Below are 15,289 nucleotides of genomic sequence, written 5' to 3'. Positions count from 1 at the left end.
CTTGTTGATTAGTCAATTGGTTCAGGTGTGTCTTGTCAATTACCCTTGTTTAGTCCTGTATTTAAAGTGTTGTTTGCCCTATGTTTGTCTCCTGATGGTGCTACGTGTGTCTCTTGCATACCCTGTGTTACCTCTGTTTGGATTATTAAAGACTGTTATTCGTGAATCTCCTACATCTCCACGTTCCTCGCTCCTACACAGTAGACACCACGACAGTAGAAGTGTGTGTGTGTGTGTATATATATATATATATATATTTGTTTTGTATGTAATTATATTTATATTTAAATGTTAATTTCTTTTTAAAAATGACAGATTTACAAAATAAAAAAAAGATTAAAACAATATAAGTAGCTATACTGAATGTATGATGAATGATTGATATGTTGTCAGGGTCTCAGGTGGTTTAGTTTGTTCCTAGATTAATTGGATGGACATACAGAGTCCCAAGTTGTCAATAAAAGGACAATTTAACTGATGCAGTCCCTCCTCCAAGTCAATATCACCCAGATGGCTTCCCAAATACTCAAATCATGACCTTGGCTACATTTTAGAAAGAGAAATCCACACAAGCACTCTCTCAGTAAGAAATGTAATCTTTATGATAGGCTTATTGCTACTTACTTGTATGGCACTTCCTTGTATTGCTATGGCAACAGACAATGACTGCCTTTCAGTGTCAAATATTGTAATAGCATATCATCCACAAAGGGCAAAGTCACAGCGAGTACAAAGACAAGACATTTCGACTTGATGTACAAATAAAAAATGGTGCTCACAATAACTTTAAGCTTGCTGCTCCAGAATATTATCACAGACTAACAAGTCAGATTGATTGTATTTATGCAACTGTAGAACAGAGATCACACCAGAAGTCAACTCTTATTGGACACAAGACCAGTTCTAATCTTCTCTCATTGATCAGCTGTTCTCTCAAAGTCGTCAGCTGAATTCTGTGATTACAGGTTGCTTAAATTATGGATTTAATTTGTGGTTTTTAGCGAAAATATGTTATAGGAAACAAGAAATTCAGAAGGGTTTTATTTCATATCTATCTATTTATCTCTGTCTATCTATCTATCTATCTATCTATCTATCTATATTAATTGGAGGAAAACATTTGCATTCAGTATTTTTTGGTAAATAAAATATTTTACACTTAAAGAAATACATTATATTTTTGAGAAAAATAATTCAAATGTAAGGACTCCAGTCATATCAGTCTTTTTACATGTAGATTAAGCCAGTAAACAATGACTGAATGCAGTCAGACAAGTTAAAAGAAATATGCATGACTAAGAAGGCAGAGCAAACATAGTTTGTTTCATTTTCACTGTGTTTTCACCCTTGATCCTTTTCCGTGATTTTTCTTAAAGGAACACTCCACTTTTTTTTGAAAATAGGCTCATTTTACAACTCCCCTAGAGTTAAACAGTTGAGTTTTACCGTTTTCGAATCCATTCAGCCGATCTCCAGGTCTGGCGGTAGCACTTTTAGCTGTAGCTTAGCATAGATCATTGAATCTGATTAGACCTTTAGCATCTTGCTCAAAAATGACCAAAGAGTTTCATATTTTTCTGAAAATAGGCTAACTTCCGTCAACATAACCAACGTGATGCCACAGAATAAAAAATAAAGAAGGTAATTGTGACTTTTTTATCAGAATTCGGATTTTTTTTTCACAGCTGTGAGAAAAAGTCTGAATTGTGAGGTACAAGGTCGCAGTTAGCTTTTTTAAAAAACAATTAATCCCATGGTGGAAACATGCTTCCATAAAATGATGTTCATTAATATTGTCAGTGTTGCACAGTTAGTGTCATAGTGTTCAAACAATAATTCATAAAAGAGACAATTCTACGGTTTATTACTCAAGACATGTAGAAACATTGTGCTCGAGAAAGTGCAGGTCTTCTCTCTCAGCTGATTCTTCTAGATTAAAAGAAGAGACTTTTGCTCCTTAGATATCTCTCCTCATGAAAAGACTGTAATCTCACAAATGTCTCTTCTAGAGTTTGTGCTGATTTTGTGAGTTTATTGATTTTCTGCATGTAAAAAATTACTTTGGGTTTGGGATCTAAATGTCCTAAACTGTGCTCCAATTAGCCAAAATACAAAAATCTGCAATTAAAAGTTTGATTGTTTGAGGATGATTCGTTGGGCTTCTGTGTAATGATGTCAGCTGATGCCAGCCGCTGTTTTACCAGCATCATAAACAAGCATGTCAGTTTGAGGTGACAGCGAAATCATGCTGTAATTGCCAGTGGCTTCTGATTGTTTGAGGTAGATTAAAACACCTATTTAGTGAGCTAAGTAGGCAGCTTTTTAAGGCATCATAAGTGCTTCAAAATGTAGGTAGCATAATTATGCTGTCTCTTAAAGGAACTCTCCACTATTTTTGAAAATAGGCTCATTTTCCAACTCCCCTAGAGTTAAACAGGTGAGTTTTACCGTTTTCGAATCCATTCAGCCGATCTCCAGGTCTGGCGGTAGCACTTTTAGCTGTAGCTTAGCATAGATCATTGAATCTGATTAGACCTTTAGCATCTTGCTCAAAAATGACCAAAGAGTTTCATATTTTTCTGAAAATAGGCTAACTTCCGTCAACATAACCAACGTGACCACCTGCTTGCACAGGGAGCGTGCTGGGGACTATTTTCAGGCGCTGCATAATATCATTGCGCCTGCTGCACCCATGGTACGGCAGCAAAATTCCTTGATTATTATGCTGGAATGAGAGTATAGTTCCTAGCCATATCGGCCTAGAAAATCGCAATTTTTCATTTTCCATTGGTCTTAGTACACGATGTAACTACAGAAGAGTCAAGTTTTAAATGGGAAAAATATCGAAACTCTTTGGTCATTTTTGAGCGAGATGCTAACGGTCTAATCAGATTCAATGATCTACTATGCTAAGCTACAGCTAAAAGTACTACCGCCAGACCTGGAGATCGGCTGAATGGGTTCGAAAAACGGTAAAACTCAACTGTTTAACTCTAGGGGAGTTGTAAAATGAGCCTATTTTCAAAAAAAGTGGAGTGTTCCTTTAAACATGCTGTCTGCACAGATTTGTTTACCATCTAATAATTTACTTTTGCTCCCTCTAGTGGTTAAATAGATTCTTACAATTTTAGGCTTATGATATTTTGTTTTTGCACGCTTCCATGAATTATTATTAATTTTAATGCTACTGATACGCAAGGTAGAAGTAGTGAGCAGAAACAGCAAAACTGAAAAAATGACTACAGAGGTTAAGGCAAGATTGAACACAATGGGAATTATGCATTTCTTCAAAAGCCTATAAGGGCATTAGTAGTGTCCTATTAAAAGGCCTTTAAATCCTCAGTTAAAATTTACTGTAGGGAAATATAAATGTGTTTCAATGTGTGAACTTTGCAAGGATCTCTGTGTTGTGTGACTATGATTCAAATGAAAACCATGCGCCATTATTCCTTGTTTGTTTGTTTTTATAACTTAGCGCCATGCCAGCTTCATGGCAAGAGACAACAGAAAAAGTTAAGCAAACAAATATTATACACACGCTATATAGTATACAATGGCTATCTACAGAAATAATTGTATTGTTGTTTAACAGTATTAAACAAAATAATTATTTATATTATTATAAATTATTTATTTATTTGATTCATGTTTGGAAACAAACAAACAAAACAAAAAACAGTTATGACTTTTGACATTTGGCATGAATCCGCAAGCACTTTCCTAAATGCCCACAGGTGTGCCCTGTCTTTTTACACAAATTATGTTACTTCATCAATATTCAGTTAATTTTCTTTCTATCACATACACTTTTGGACCAGATAATAACACATTTTGCTTATGGGAGCGCTTTATTGTGAGTCAAATTACATCTAATCACAGGTGGGTCACGTTTCAGAGTTAACATAGGCTACTAGTGTTAAAAGCCACTTGTTGGATTAAAACAGGAGAGAGAAAAATAAATAATCCTAATTACGTTCAGTAAGCCTGCTTGTCACAACATCAATTAACACACAAATCTGGCCTGAAATGAAGGGAAGGGCTGTTGCTTGGAAATAGACTAGTGTTACTAGATCTATGAGCGTTACAAAACAGATTGCGAGTATAGAGTGAGCTATGGGCACTGGTTTACGCACAACAGGTCACAATGACACGTGAAATGCTGTCTAACCTGCGGATGGATTCGATGAGAGAGTGATGTTCCCTTTAAAGCAGCTCTCAATGACTTGTCTTGGTGCGTTGTCGCCATCTTCCGCCAGTTCTGTTACCGACCTCACCGGAGCATCACATCAGACCGCCGGTGGGCGAGTCCCGGGTGTGTCTGTCTGTCTGCTTGCGAGAGAGCGGCCGTGCGAGCGAGCGTGCGTTCAGGAAAGCACGCTAACTACACCGAGTGAGGAAGGAAATAAAATGCTGGGGAATTGAAAGCCGTCACATCTTCATCATTAAACACTTATTGTTTTTTTGCTTCTGGAGGACTGAAGCATGAAGAAACACCACAGCCCCGCGAAGGGACCACTGGAAGTCGCCGTGCCAGACACCGAGGCGACCATACAACAACTGAACAAGTTGCTGTCCAACGGCAGCGGGTTCTACAGCCTTCCAGCACAACATTTCAACGAGGTCTTTCCCAAGATTTACATCGGCAATGCGTAAGTTCAGCGATCTTATGGAGACTTATGGGCTTCTGATGGCAGAAAAACACTGACAGGTAGCTGCTTTCAGCTGCTGGACAAATGTGTTGATTCGTGAGGTGGCATAGGCAATTGATCTGTATAGCGGATCGGTAAATAAACCCTCTCAGTAAATATTACCTGAATATTTTACAGCGTCCAGGTGTAAAATAACAAACCTGTGAATGGAGCACGTCAGCTCTCCGCCTACGAGAACAATCACGAAGCCACAGGAGATTTTGCTAACGTTTAAATAGTGAGTCAGTTTGAGACTGAAAGGGAAGCTGTTTTTCTCCACGACCGTCCTCTATCGGTACCATCTCGCTATCTCTCTGAGATCACTGTTACAAAATCACTTCAGTTCGACCTCAGTCACGTGTTTCTTTGTATTAAACCGTTACTATTACACAGTAATTGCATATTTCCTCTATCTTATAAAGAGAAAACGACCTCAAGGGGGTTTAACGAGTCATTGGCTTTCTCGATGCGCTGATTAAAATTCGTGCCGATTCAACTGCATCGATAGAAAAGATGACTTTTGAATCATGTGCTAAAGAAAATATGCATCTGTAGAATTGGGACTTTTGGCTCAGAATCCATTGTTTACAACTTGTGTGACAAGTCCGCTGTCTTCACTATTTGTATGTGGTTTTGAGCTAAAAGTCTATAAAGGTAGTCAGATTACGTTACGTTTTTACATGTTTTAAAATTTGCATTAGGTTCATGATTACATAGTGATTTGTTCCTGGAATACATTTTTTAGGGTATCAGGCACAGACACATTGCTTTTACATATAAATTGTTTTTGATGCAGTAAACAGTCTAAAGCACAATCTTGTTTTGTTCCTTGTCTAATACATTATGGAAAGTATTTTAAAGCGATAGTTCACCCAAAAAATGAAAATTACCCCATGATTTACTCACCCTCAAGGCATCCTAGGTGTACATGACTTTCTTCTTTCAGATGAATACAGTCGGAGTTATATTAAAAAATGTCCTGGCTCTTCCAAGCAGTGAATGGTGGTTGAGATTTTGAAGACCAAAAAAGTGCACCCATCCATCATAAAAAGTGCTACACATGACTCTGATGCATTTGTATAAGAAAAATATCCATATTTGCAACTTTATAAACCGTAATCTCTAGCTTTCACTAACTGTCATATGCGCGTACACAAGAGAGTGGTGTCCAGTGGATGACGTAGGACGCATAGTGTAAACTCCGGTGAGAATATTGGTGAGAAGTTTATTTTTGCTCTCACGTCTGCGCTTCTGCGTTCATCACCGTGTTTGCCTACGTCCTACATCTTCCGCTGGACACCACTCTCTCATGTACGCGAGTACGACAGTTAGCAGAAGCTATAGGATTACAGAGATTAGAGATTACAGTTTATAAAGTTGTAAGTATGGATATTTTTCTTATACAAACGCATTGCTTCGCTTCGTTTCAGGAGGCCTTTATGCTTTTTCACTTTTTCAACTTTAGTTAGTCTGTAATGTTGCTGTTTGAGCATAAAAATATCTGCAAAGTTACAAAGCTCAAAGTCCACTTCAAAAGGAGATATTTTATTTAACAGAAATCACTTTTCAAAAACTACAATGAACGACTCGTTTGGAAGGGGAGAAATCGGCCCAAAATCAACCCGATTATCTTGTGGTGTGTGTACCCAGCATTAGTCTGTGCAGCAGGAATTTAAATATGGTCATTTGTAGATATTGACAAAACATTTTCACTGAGCTGCTAATGGCTGTATCTGCCCTGTAGCTTCTAGATTTATTTATATACAATTCTGATATGATAGATAGATAGATAGATAGATTAAAAAAAAACACTTATACAAGTACACCTTGCACAACATATTCTGCTGTTTTTTATACACTATGCACAAAAGAGTACTTATTGCACATGTATTATATTGCACAGTGATTTACAAAGTATTATATTAGGACTGATATTGCAAAAGAGTAATGTTTGAAATGCGATGATCCCATCCATAATTACCCATCTAGATTGAATGTCCACATTGTGTTCAGCACGCATTGCACTGTTTTGTTTGTTCACATTCTTGCCAATCCTACAGAGCACATTAAACTGAGTGCAGATATAAGAGTGTGCCAAACCTTTGGGATTCAGTTAGTATTATGACTTTAGGACATGATCTAAACGAAACTGTCTTTATAAATACAAAGTCATTATGATTATACATAATAGACAAAATTCTAGAAATCTGCTAGTACTCGATTTGGACCTTTTACCGTATGTAAAGGTGCAGTATGGGGCAATGGGCCACTTTCTTCATAGGACACCTCTCTTTGTAAGACTTACATTAATAATGCATGTGAAGGGACTGCAGTGAACAGAGTGCAGGACAGGTGAACAAGATGCAAAGCAAACACTTTCTCTCTTGCACACTCTCTCTCATGCACACGCATACACACATACATACACAAAGGGAGAAATATGACCACAATCTGCAAAGGCTCCATATAGACAGGATCTCACTGCGGGGGAGAGTTTGAATTATGGGTGTTGGGCGGCGCATCAGAGTCCATCACTTCATCACCACTGAAGAGCCTGCACTGCTGGCAGAAACAGACTAAGGGGCTGCTACATCCTCCAGTTATAAACCAAAAGGGCTGGAAACTTGATCTTTATTTAGAGTGTTCTTTTGAAACTGCACATACAGTGTCATATTATTTTAGGAAAGTATTTTAATTGTATTAGGTTATATATATTATCTATATTATCTGTTACCCATATATGCAGTCTTTCATCTACTGCATTCTCGCTGAGGATTGGACTAGAGAGACGTAACGAGGCTGGATTTTTAGGAGACAAAGATGAAAGAGTTCCAGGTGCTCAAGCAAAATAGAGACAATGCAACTACATGACCGAGCATTCTGCTCATCTCTCTTCTCATCCATTGTTTTCTCTCTCTGTGGACTCAGAGTCCTATTTTGGGCACTACACTGGATGCCTATGGCTCTTTGTATGCCTCTGGGCAGCAGCCAAGATCTCCTTGGTGTGTCTGTTCTGGTTTAGAACACTGCTGTCCCCAGGGACCCTCTGACATAGGCCGACATCTCTGCCAACTAAAAGCGGCTCCACAATTCACTCCAATCAATCTCATACTAGACACAGCTGACCGATCCATAGCTGAAGCTTCTGGGTGGGGTTGGCAGGGTCTTGGATTTACTGGAACCACAAACTGTGAGCAGACAGATTGCCATTGTTTGTCACAAATGCATAAAACGTACTCAACATAAGGAGTTATGTAACTGTTTATCAAGAATTAATGATTACAAGGTATTCAGTAATGAGAAAAAAGAACACAAGAAAGGTAATTAAATTTTTTAATATACCGTAAGAAATGTATTAAGGAATAGACTCAATCTGATGGGAAAGTATTTCTTATGAAATGATGTGAATTGTAAAAAAAACAAAAGAAAAGAAAAAGAAATGAATTGCAATAAGATTGTGTTTAGTGGTCGACCGATATATCGCTAAGGCCGATATATCGGCCGATATTTGATATTTTTAAAAGTTTTCACGTTTTTCTGTTTGGCCGATGCATTTGAGGCGAGGCGTTTTATTTCGGCGGCGCGCCGGACTTTTATTTTGACGGCGCTGAGAACGGCAACTTCAGGGATCTTATCTATGCACAATCAGCTTGTAACACTCCAAAGAGAAAAAAAAACTTGAAATCGCATCATATGACCCCTTTAACAGTTTTGTCTAATATGGATAGAAGTCTGTCTAATAATCCGATAGAACTGTTAAACAAAGGAATTAAAATGTATACAAAAAGTATTATAACTATTGCTTTTATATGATTAGTAATAGAAAGGGAAACATTATAATACTTTCTCGTTTGCCGTCAGCATTCAGCAAATACGCATTTACATCATTTAAACAAATCTTTGAATGTCTAATGAAAATTTAATTTCACAAACCTTGCAAACTTATGCGAGTTCACACTGCACAATTTTCAAACTCTTTTTCAAACTTTCAAATTGTTGTTCTCTGCATGACTTTAGGTCCGTGCAAATTGAATGCTTTAAACATTAAATTCGTGATTTATGCTGAGCTTTATGCATTTGCCCACTGTCATATTCATGTCATTTTCACCGTGTGCTGTATGTAAAATGAGTGTTACCGTGGCGTTATTTGAAAAAATATGATTCCCAATGCACACAAACTTCTTTCAAATTTCTTAAATATTAATTAAAATAAATACAATTATATCGGTCATTGGCCACCCTGCTGTCCAAGATATCGGCATCTGTCAAAAAACCAATATCGGTTGACCACTAATTGTGTTTACTAATTCTCTGTTCACACTGGTACTGCTGGTAAAAATGGGATGTTATTCTATTTGGACAGAATCCGTTTTCTTGCTGCCAATAATGAATGCCGACAATTTCCATGGCACGGTTCACCATGCATTTCTTAAAAAAATTATCACTAATGCCGAGTTCACACTGCACGATTTTCAAACTCGTCGGATCGCCGTTGTTTTCACACTGCGTGACTATCTGGGGTAGCATTCAGTAGCTGCTGTGTTCACATTGCACGATGGATCGGCGACAGGGGGTTACACATTGCATGACTTCACAATAGGAAGAATCGCCGACAGGTCTGTCTGGTGCAGGGTTGCCAGGTTTTCGCTACAAAACCCGCCCAATTACTACTCAAAACTAGCCTGAAAATAGCCCAATTGCTTTCGAGGGGGTCCACCAGTAAAAATCGCTTTCGGGGGGTAAAATACCGGCATTTGTCGGCGATTTCGCAAAACCTGTCGGCGAGTGAAAAATCGGGCTAAAATCGTGCAGTGTGAACTCGGCATAAGTGTGAACAGGACTTCATTGAAAATGAAAACGACTTCAGGTTGATTTGTTAGATCGCTGCCAGCAAACACCCCTTAAGACAATGTTGTAGTTGAGACCAGCTTATTTGAGACCAAAAAAGGGTCGAGTTCAAGTCAAAACCGAGTCCACATGTTCCATGACTAGACCAAGATCATAAAAATATTGTGTTGGATATTTTCATGGTCTTGGTTTTATTGACTTAGACTCAACACTTTTCTGGTCTTGGTCTTGATTCAAATGAGCTGGTCTTGCCTACAACACTGCCTTGAAGGGACAGTTCACCCATAAATGAAAATTTTGTCATCATTTACTCCCCTTTAAATTGTTCCAATTCTGTATTTCTTTCTTCTGTTAAACACGTAAGAAGATATTTTGAAAAATGTTGGTAATCAAACAGTTGACGGTAGCTAAATGGTTTGGAACAAGTGGAGGGTGAGTAAATGATGACAGAATTTTCATTTTTGGGTGAACTATCCCTTTAAGACATCACAAAATTGGTGTGTTTGGTTCAGGTGAGTCTCACACGTGCTTTGCTCCTGCTCCCCAGGTTTGTGGCCCAGAATGTGATGCGTCTGCAGCGGCTGGGTGTGACACACATACTGAATGTCGCAGAGGGAAACTCTTTCATGCATGTGAACACCAACGCAGAGTTCTACACAGGAACTGGGATCACGTACCATGGCATACAGGCCAATGACACTGAGCAGTTCAACATCAGTGACTTCTTTGAGGAAGCAGCAGACTTCATCGATAAGGCTCTGGCGCATGGAAAAGGTCGGCTGCTCATGCTTCTTTTTTTTTTTTGTAAATGCTTTTGTTTCTTAACAGATACCCACATTAGACCTACATAAATTAATTGTAAAGAAAACATTTTCCATTCACCAACAAGACTATCGCAAGATTACAGAAATCTTGTTCAGTCCATTTGACACAGATTCTTAATAGTTCATGAAGTATGAAGCCAGCAGTGTCTTTGCGGAGTTCGAATACAAAGTATTCTGTGGCATTCAGAACTTGACCTTTCTCTTTTCTTTTTTCCCTTGTGCCAGCTTTCTTTTTTTTATCCCTTTGTTTTAATGCTTAGTTTGCACAAACAACAAGCAAAAGTTAGGACAGAAAAAAAAGAAAAGAAAAAATGAAGTGGATTTATTGAAATGTTACAGTATATTTATTCACAAATAATAATGTATCCCAAAGAAGATCTGGTAGTCTCTACACACAGATTTTATCCCTAGATATCTCAAACCAGTTGTTTTAATTGGTCCATTTAAACCCATCTTTTATGGCATAGATTTCATGCCATCGCTAACACAGGAGCAATTATAAAGCATCTTAATTGCAAGTCATCTTGGCAGCAGGAGCCCAGTAAGCGGTAAATCAGACGCCAAGCCTGGGTTGAGGGAGGACACTAATCTTCTCACTGAGAGCTTAAGCTGAAACAAAACCACTAGAATATATGCTGCCACTTCGTAGCCTGGCAGAGCTCAGCTGTGACATTTGCGACAGCCGTGCTTACAGTGGGCTTGATGTCATCTGGTGAATTTGCTGGCTGAATCACAATGAGCAGTGGGAGGGATGAAGGTCTGAGTGCTCCCGCTGCCTCTGAGTCACACTGAATCTGTTTTAAAAATATGCTCTGCATAGGGGTAGGTCTCGATGGCTGATTTGTCGTCTAGTTTTAGATTTGTTCTCGTTTTAAGTTTACTGTAGATCTTTGTAGCAACAGTGTTTTAAAGGTGCACTGCGGAGGATTGATGAGAGATTCAGTTATATGAGTACATAAAAAAAAATCAGTATTCTTGCTTTACCTATATTCACTATGGTGAACCTAAAATAATTAATTATTTTGAGCAGTAGGGTCGGATTTTGTGGGGTTTCAGGTTCACAAAAAAAGGGTCAAAAGTGACAAAATCTCGCCGTCATCCAATGTGCCATTCACACAGAACAAGTTTTTGCATTTAAAATGTGAGATGCAGGGCAGCGGAATGGGAAAAAGCAACGTTTAAGGCCCATTCACACCGGGTACCACACATATTGCTGGATTTACTCATTGTTGGATTTACTTCTTGTTGAAATTTAAACTTACCACTGAGAAACGTCCTGATCAAGTCATGCTTGCGATGGAGTTTCCGGTTGAGCGACTGCATCGGTATCATCTTCTGACTCGGGCTCGAATTGATAAGGTAATATCGATGCCATTCTTGTAACTTTATAACATCTTTTTTTTTTTTTTTTTACAAGTAACCCTCCGGAGCAAAAAAATTAATTATGGTAATGGGCGTTTCGTTTCCAACACGCATTGCATACGGAAAGATCAATCACAACAGACTTGGCCAGCTGACCAATCAGAGCAGAGTAGGCTTACGGAAGGGAGGGGATTACAGACTGTAAGCTCAGAAATGCTTCGAACAAATCGTTTCGAAATCATTTAAAAATGATTCTAATATTCAATTTATATTCTGAGAAAATGACAATGTTTTCTGACCTTAGATTCAAACCTGTTGTAGGGGACTCCAACACAATATTAGGACACTTTAAAATACCATATGACCTGCTCTTTAAGAAACCAATTATCCAGCTGATTTTAAAAATATGTAGTTTTGCATAGCCGTAGCTCTGCATTGATCTACAGGGAGCAGAGATTTAAGAATCAGTGAAGGTTATCTCCTTGACACATAAACAGCACAAAGACTCATGGGAAAACATAAGTAAGCATTTGGCGGAGGCATCAGGTTTCAGATCCTCTGCTGCATCTGCCAAACAAGCACAGCGGAGGCTGGCAAGGTGAATTCCTCCAGGAGAGTGGGCTGATCTATAATGAATATGTATGTGTGTGGTTGCATGTTTGGAGGGGAATTGGTCTGAAGGTTGATTTGAGAAGGTTCACGATGAGGTATGTAAGGCTGATGTTGCAGCAGAGGCCACACTTGTATCTTGAAAGGATGAGATCTTGGGTAGTGGTCCAAACCCAGCCTTTTCTAACTGTTATTAATTATTTGTTTTCTAGGAAAGGTGTACGTTCACTGCCGTGAGGGCTACAGCCGTTCGCCCACTATCGTCATCGCTTACCTCATGCTCCGTCACAAGATGGATGTACGAGTTGCCACGGCTACAGTAAGACACAAGAGAGAGATCGGCCCGAATGATGGATTCCTGCGCCAGCTGTGCCAACTCAACGAAAAGCTGGCAAAGGAGGGCAAGTTGAAGACCAAATGATAGAATGTGCTCTACCCCCACATATATTTACACATGCAGGCACACAGTCAAACTAGTGTGCACTATTTCCAGTCCAAGTATATTAACAGAATGTATGCAAACAGTACATCCAGAGCATAAGCATGGAGGTATACAAAGTGTATTCAAACACACTTTCACATACACACTCACACGAGGTGTTGTCATTGTCCTGAGTAATTACTCCTGCTTCCAGATGGCTGGTAAAAGGAAATTTACTGGCATATCTGAATAATTAAGGCTGTATAAGGAGCAAGGGCAGTATTTTATGTCTGCTTTGTTTTTGCATCATTCCCCGTGATAATTAGTTTCCGTTTTTCACTAGGTACACCTAAAGCATTCCAGTAGCCAACTTTTTGTATATCTCACAAATTCAACTTTTGGAGCATATTAGCCCAACTGTCATCTGCAACGATTGTAATGTAGAGCACAATCATCCTTTGGGTTCCTAATTGCCAGAAATACTGTGATTGCTCATCCCATTTCTATTTGTATGTGGAGGAATATGGTATTTAGGTATAAATATACACCTTTTAACCCATTTACAGACCTACAGCCAGATTTTTGATAGCTTTCCAGCATTTTAAATCAGGACTAAACAGGAGGACAAAACTGTTGTGTACCAGCACACACCCCATTCGCTCACCATAAAATAAATTAACATTCCATGTTGTACCGAACGGTAGCATACAATCAACAATTTATATCTACAACAAGCCAACCGTATGTTGTAGCTCGGATTCAGCAGACGCTACAAACAGGTTCAACCCGGTTCTATGCAGCAGTGATAATGCATCAGCCCCATTAGATCTCTTTACTCTGGAATCACTGTCTCTCACTGCCAAGTCTCATGCCACATTTTGTCTACCACAAGATCACAGTCAGCCTTGACCAGAGAGACACGTCCGATAGATGGAGAGCCTCTGCCATGCCAACTGCCTAATGATGTGCCCTTACACAAGTTTTTTTATCCAGAGGCCTAGTGCCCCTTCACACTGCTAGTTCAGAGACCGCAGGAAGCATGTCAGTGACGTCTGTGTAGTGTAGATCCAAAGAGTAGCTGTTGAATTAGATTAGGTCGACTCCAGGCTCAGCTTTGTCCTTAAAACAGAATCACTTTAGCACTGGAACTAACTAATTTTGCTGCACTGCTGGCTTGTTTCAGGTTTTAAAGGGGTCATATCGTACATAATTTTATCATTTAATTATTTCCCCCGAGGTCCACTTATAACGTTAATCCAATTAAACAGGCCGTTTTTGCTGCTGTGCCTTTAAGACTTCTATGTAAGCATCCTCTTTGCATGTGAAAGGAGTTACATTGATTTGTGATTCACAAAATGGTCTGCATTGAAATGTGCTGTTTAAACCATTCAGATCAGACTGAAATACAGACAGACAGTAACAGCAGAACTTTCCCACATTTTAGTCTTATCGTTAGTAATTCAGTTTAGGAATAACAGTATCTTTTTTCTGTATAGCTTCTTTGGGACTGGTTTGGCTGCATTGATGTGTATATATGGGTGGTCATATGTTAAAGTATCCACTTTGTTGACGTCAAAAATTTCAGCATTTCAGAATGAGACATTTTTGTAGCTTAGCTTCAGTAAATGGTCTTTTTGGACTGGGGAGGAAGTTTTGATTTCTTAAAGTTAACTAAAAAATGAGATTTCTCATAATATGACCTCTTTAAAGAAGAACCAGCATCATTTCATTTGAAATAAGTGCATGCGGCAGTTTTGAACACGTAGCTTTTTGAATTATTCTAATTTCTTTTGTCAAATTTGATTGATCTAATATCAATAGCTCCTGGGCCTCTGCATATCTATTATTGAGGGAAAATACTATAGTACAAATCGTAGGCTAGAGTATAACACAAAGCACTACTGATGCCTCTTTTTTTTATATTTCTATATACCAGATATATATACTTGTATATACATATTTAGATGTTGACATATATGAATGTATGAACTGTCCATAATATTTGTGTATGACCAGTATCTATTAACAATAGAAATATCTAATATATTGTAGTCAACATCCACGTTATTTTAAAATGCCATGAATGCCATGGCACACTTACCCAAAAACACCACTTTTGTTTCATACACCCAGTTGTTTGCTAGAAACTTCAATATTATCTAGTTTTTCTTTTCGCTCTGATGGAGAGTAATTTGCTTTATTATTTTCTCTTTAAAAATCATTTACCTTGTATTAGAGGATCAAAGTCTGTTTTCAAAGGTAACACTCATGGCACACTTACCCAAAAACACCACTTTTGTTTCATACACCCAGTTGTTTGCTAGAAACTTCAATATTATCTAGTTTTTCTTTTCACTCTGATGGAGAGTAGTTTGCTTTATTATTTTCTCTTTAAAAATCATTTACTTTGTATTAGAGGATCAAAGTCTGTTTTCAAAGGTAACACTGTTGCAGGCTACCTCACAACATTCATATTACTGTAGCTAATCCACAATAATTTAAAGTTGTAGCTGTTGTTTTTTTTTGTCTAAGAACAT

General features: G+C 38.3%; 1 protein-coding gene across 1 annotated transcript; it reads left to right on the top strand.

Moving 5' to 3' along the window:
• The first annotated feature begins 3,845 nt into the window (after positions 1–3,845).
• On the top strand, positions 3,846–14,917 carry LOC107666929 (dual specificity protein phosphatase 3-like). Its single transcript, XM_016458457.1, has 3 exons — positions 3,846–4,649; positions 10,084–10,310; positions 12,544–14,917. Exons 1-3 carry the CDS (start codon positions 4,483–4,485, stop codon positions 12,750–12,752), a joined length of 603 nt encoding a protein of 200 aa, XP_016313943.1. The 5' UTR covers positions 3,846–4,482; the 3' UTR covers positions 12,753–14,917.
• Positions 14,918–15,289: the final 372 nt, after the last annotated feature.

This window comes from Sinocyclocheilus anshuiensis, unplaced genomic scaffold, assembly GCF_001515605.1.
Source record: "Sinocyclocheilus anshuiensis isolate Anshui unplaced genomic scaffold, SAMN03320099.WGS_v1.1 scaffold1160, whole genome shotgun sequence".
Lineage (NCBI taxonomy): Eukaryota > Metazoa > Chordata > Actinopteri > Cypriniformes > Cyprinidae > Sinocyclocheilus > Sinocyclocheilus anshuiensis.
This window is presented reverse-complemented; position numbering and strand designations above follow the sequence as displayed.

Coding starts and splice junctions, on each gene's coding strand:
- LOC107666929 (XM_016458457.1), top strand. CDS start 4,483: ATGAAGAAACACCACAGCCCCGCGAAGGGACCACTGGAAGTCGCCGTG. Junction 4,650..10,083: donor AAGATTTACATCGGCAATGC/GTAAGTTCAGCG, acceptor CCTGCTCCCCAG/GTTTGTGGCCCAGAATGTGA. Junction 10,311..12,543: donor GGCTCTGGCGCATGGAAAAG/GTCGGCTGCTCA, acceptor TTTGTTTTCTAG/GAAAGGTGTACGTTCACTGC.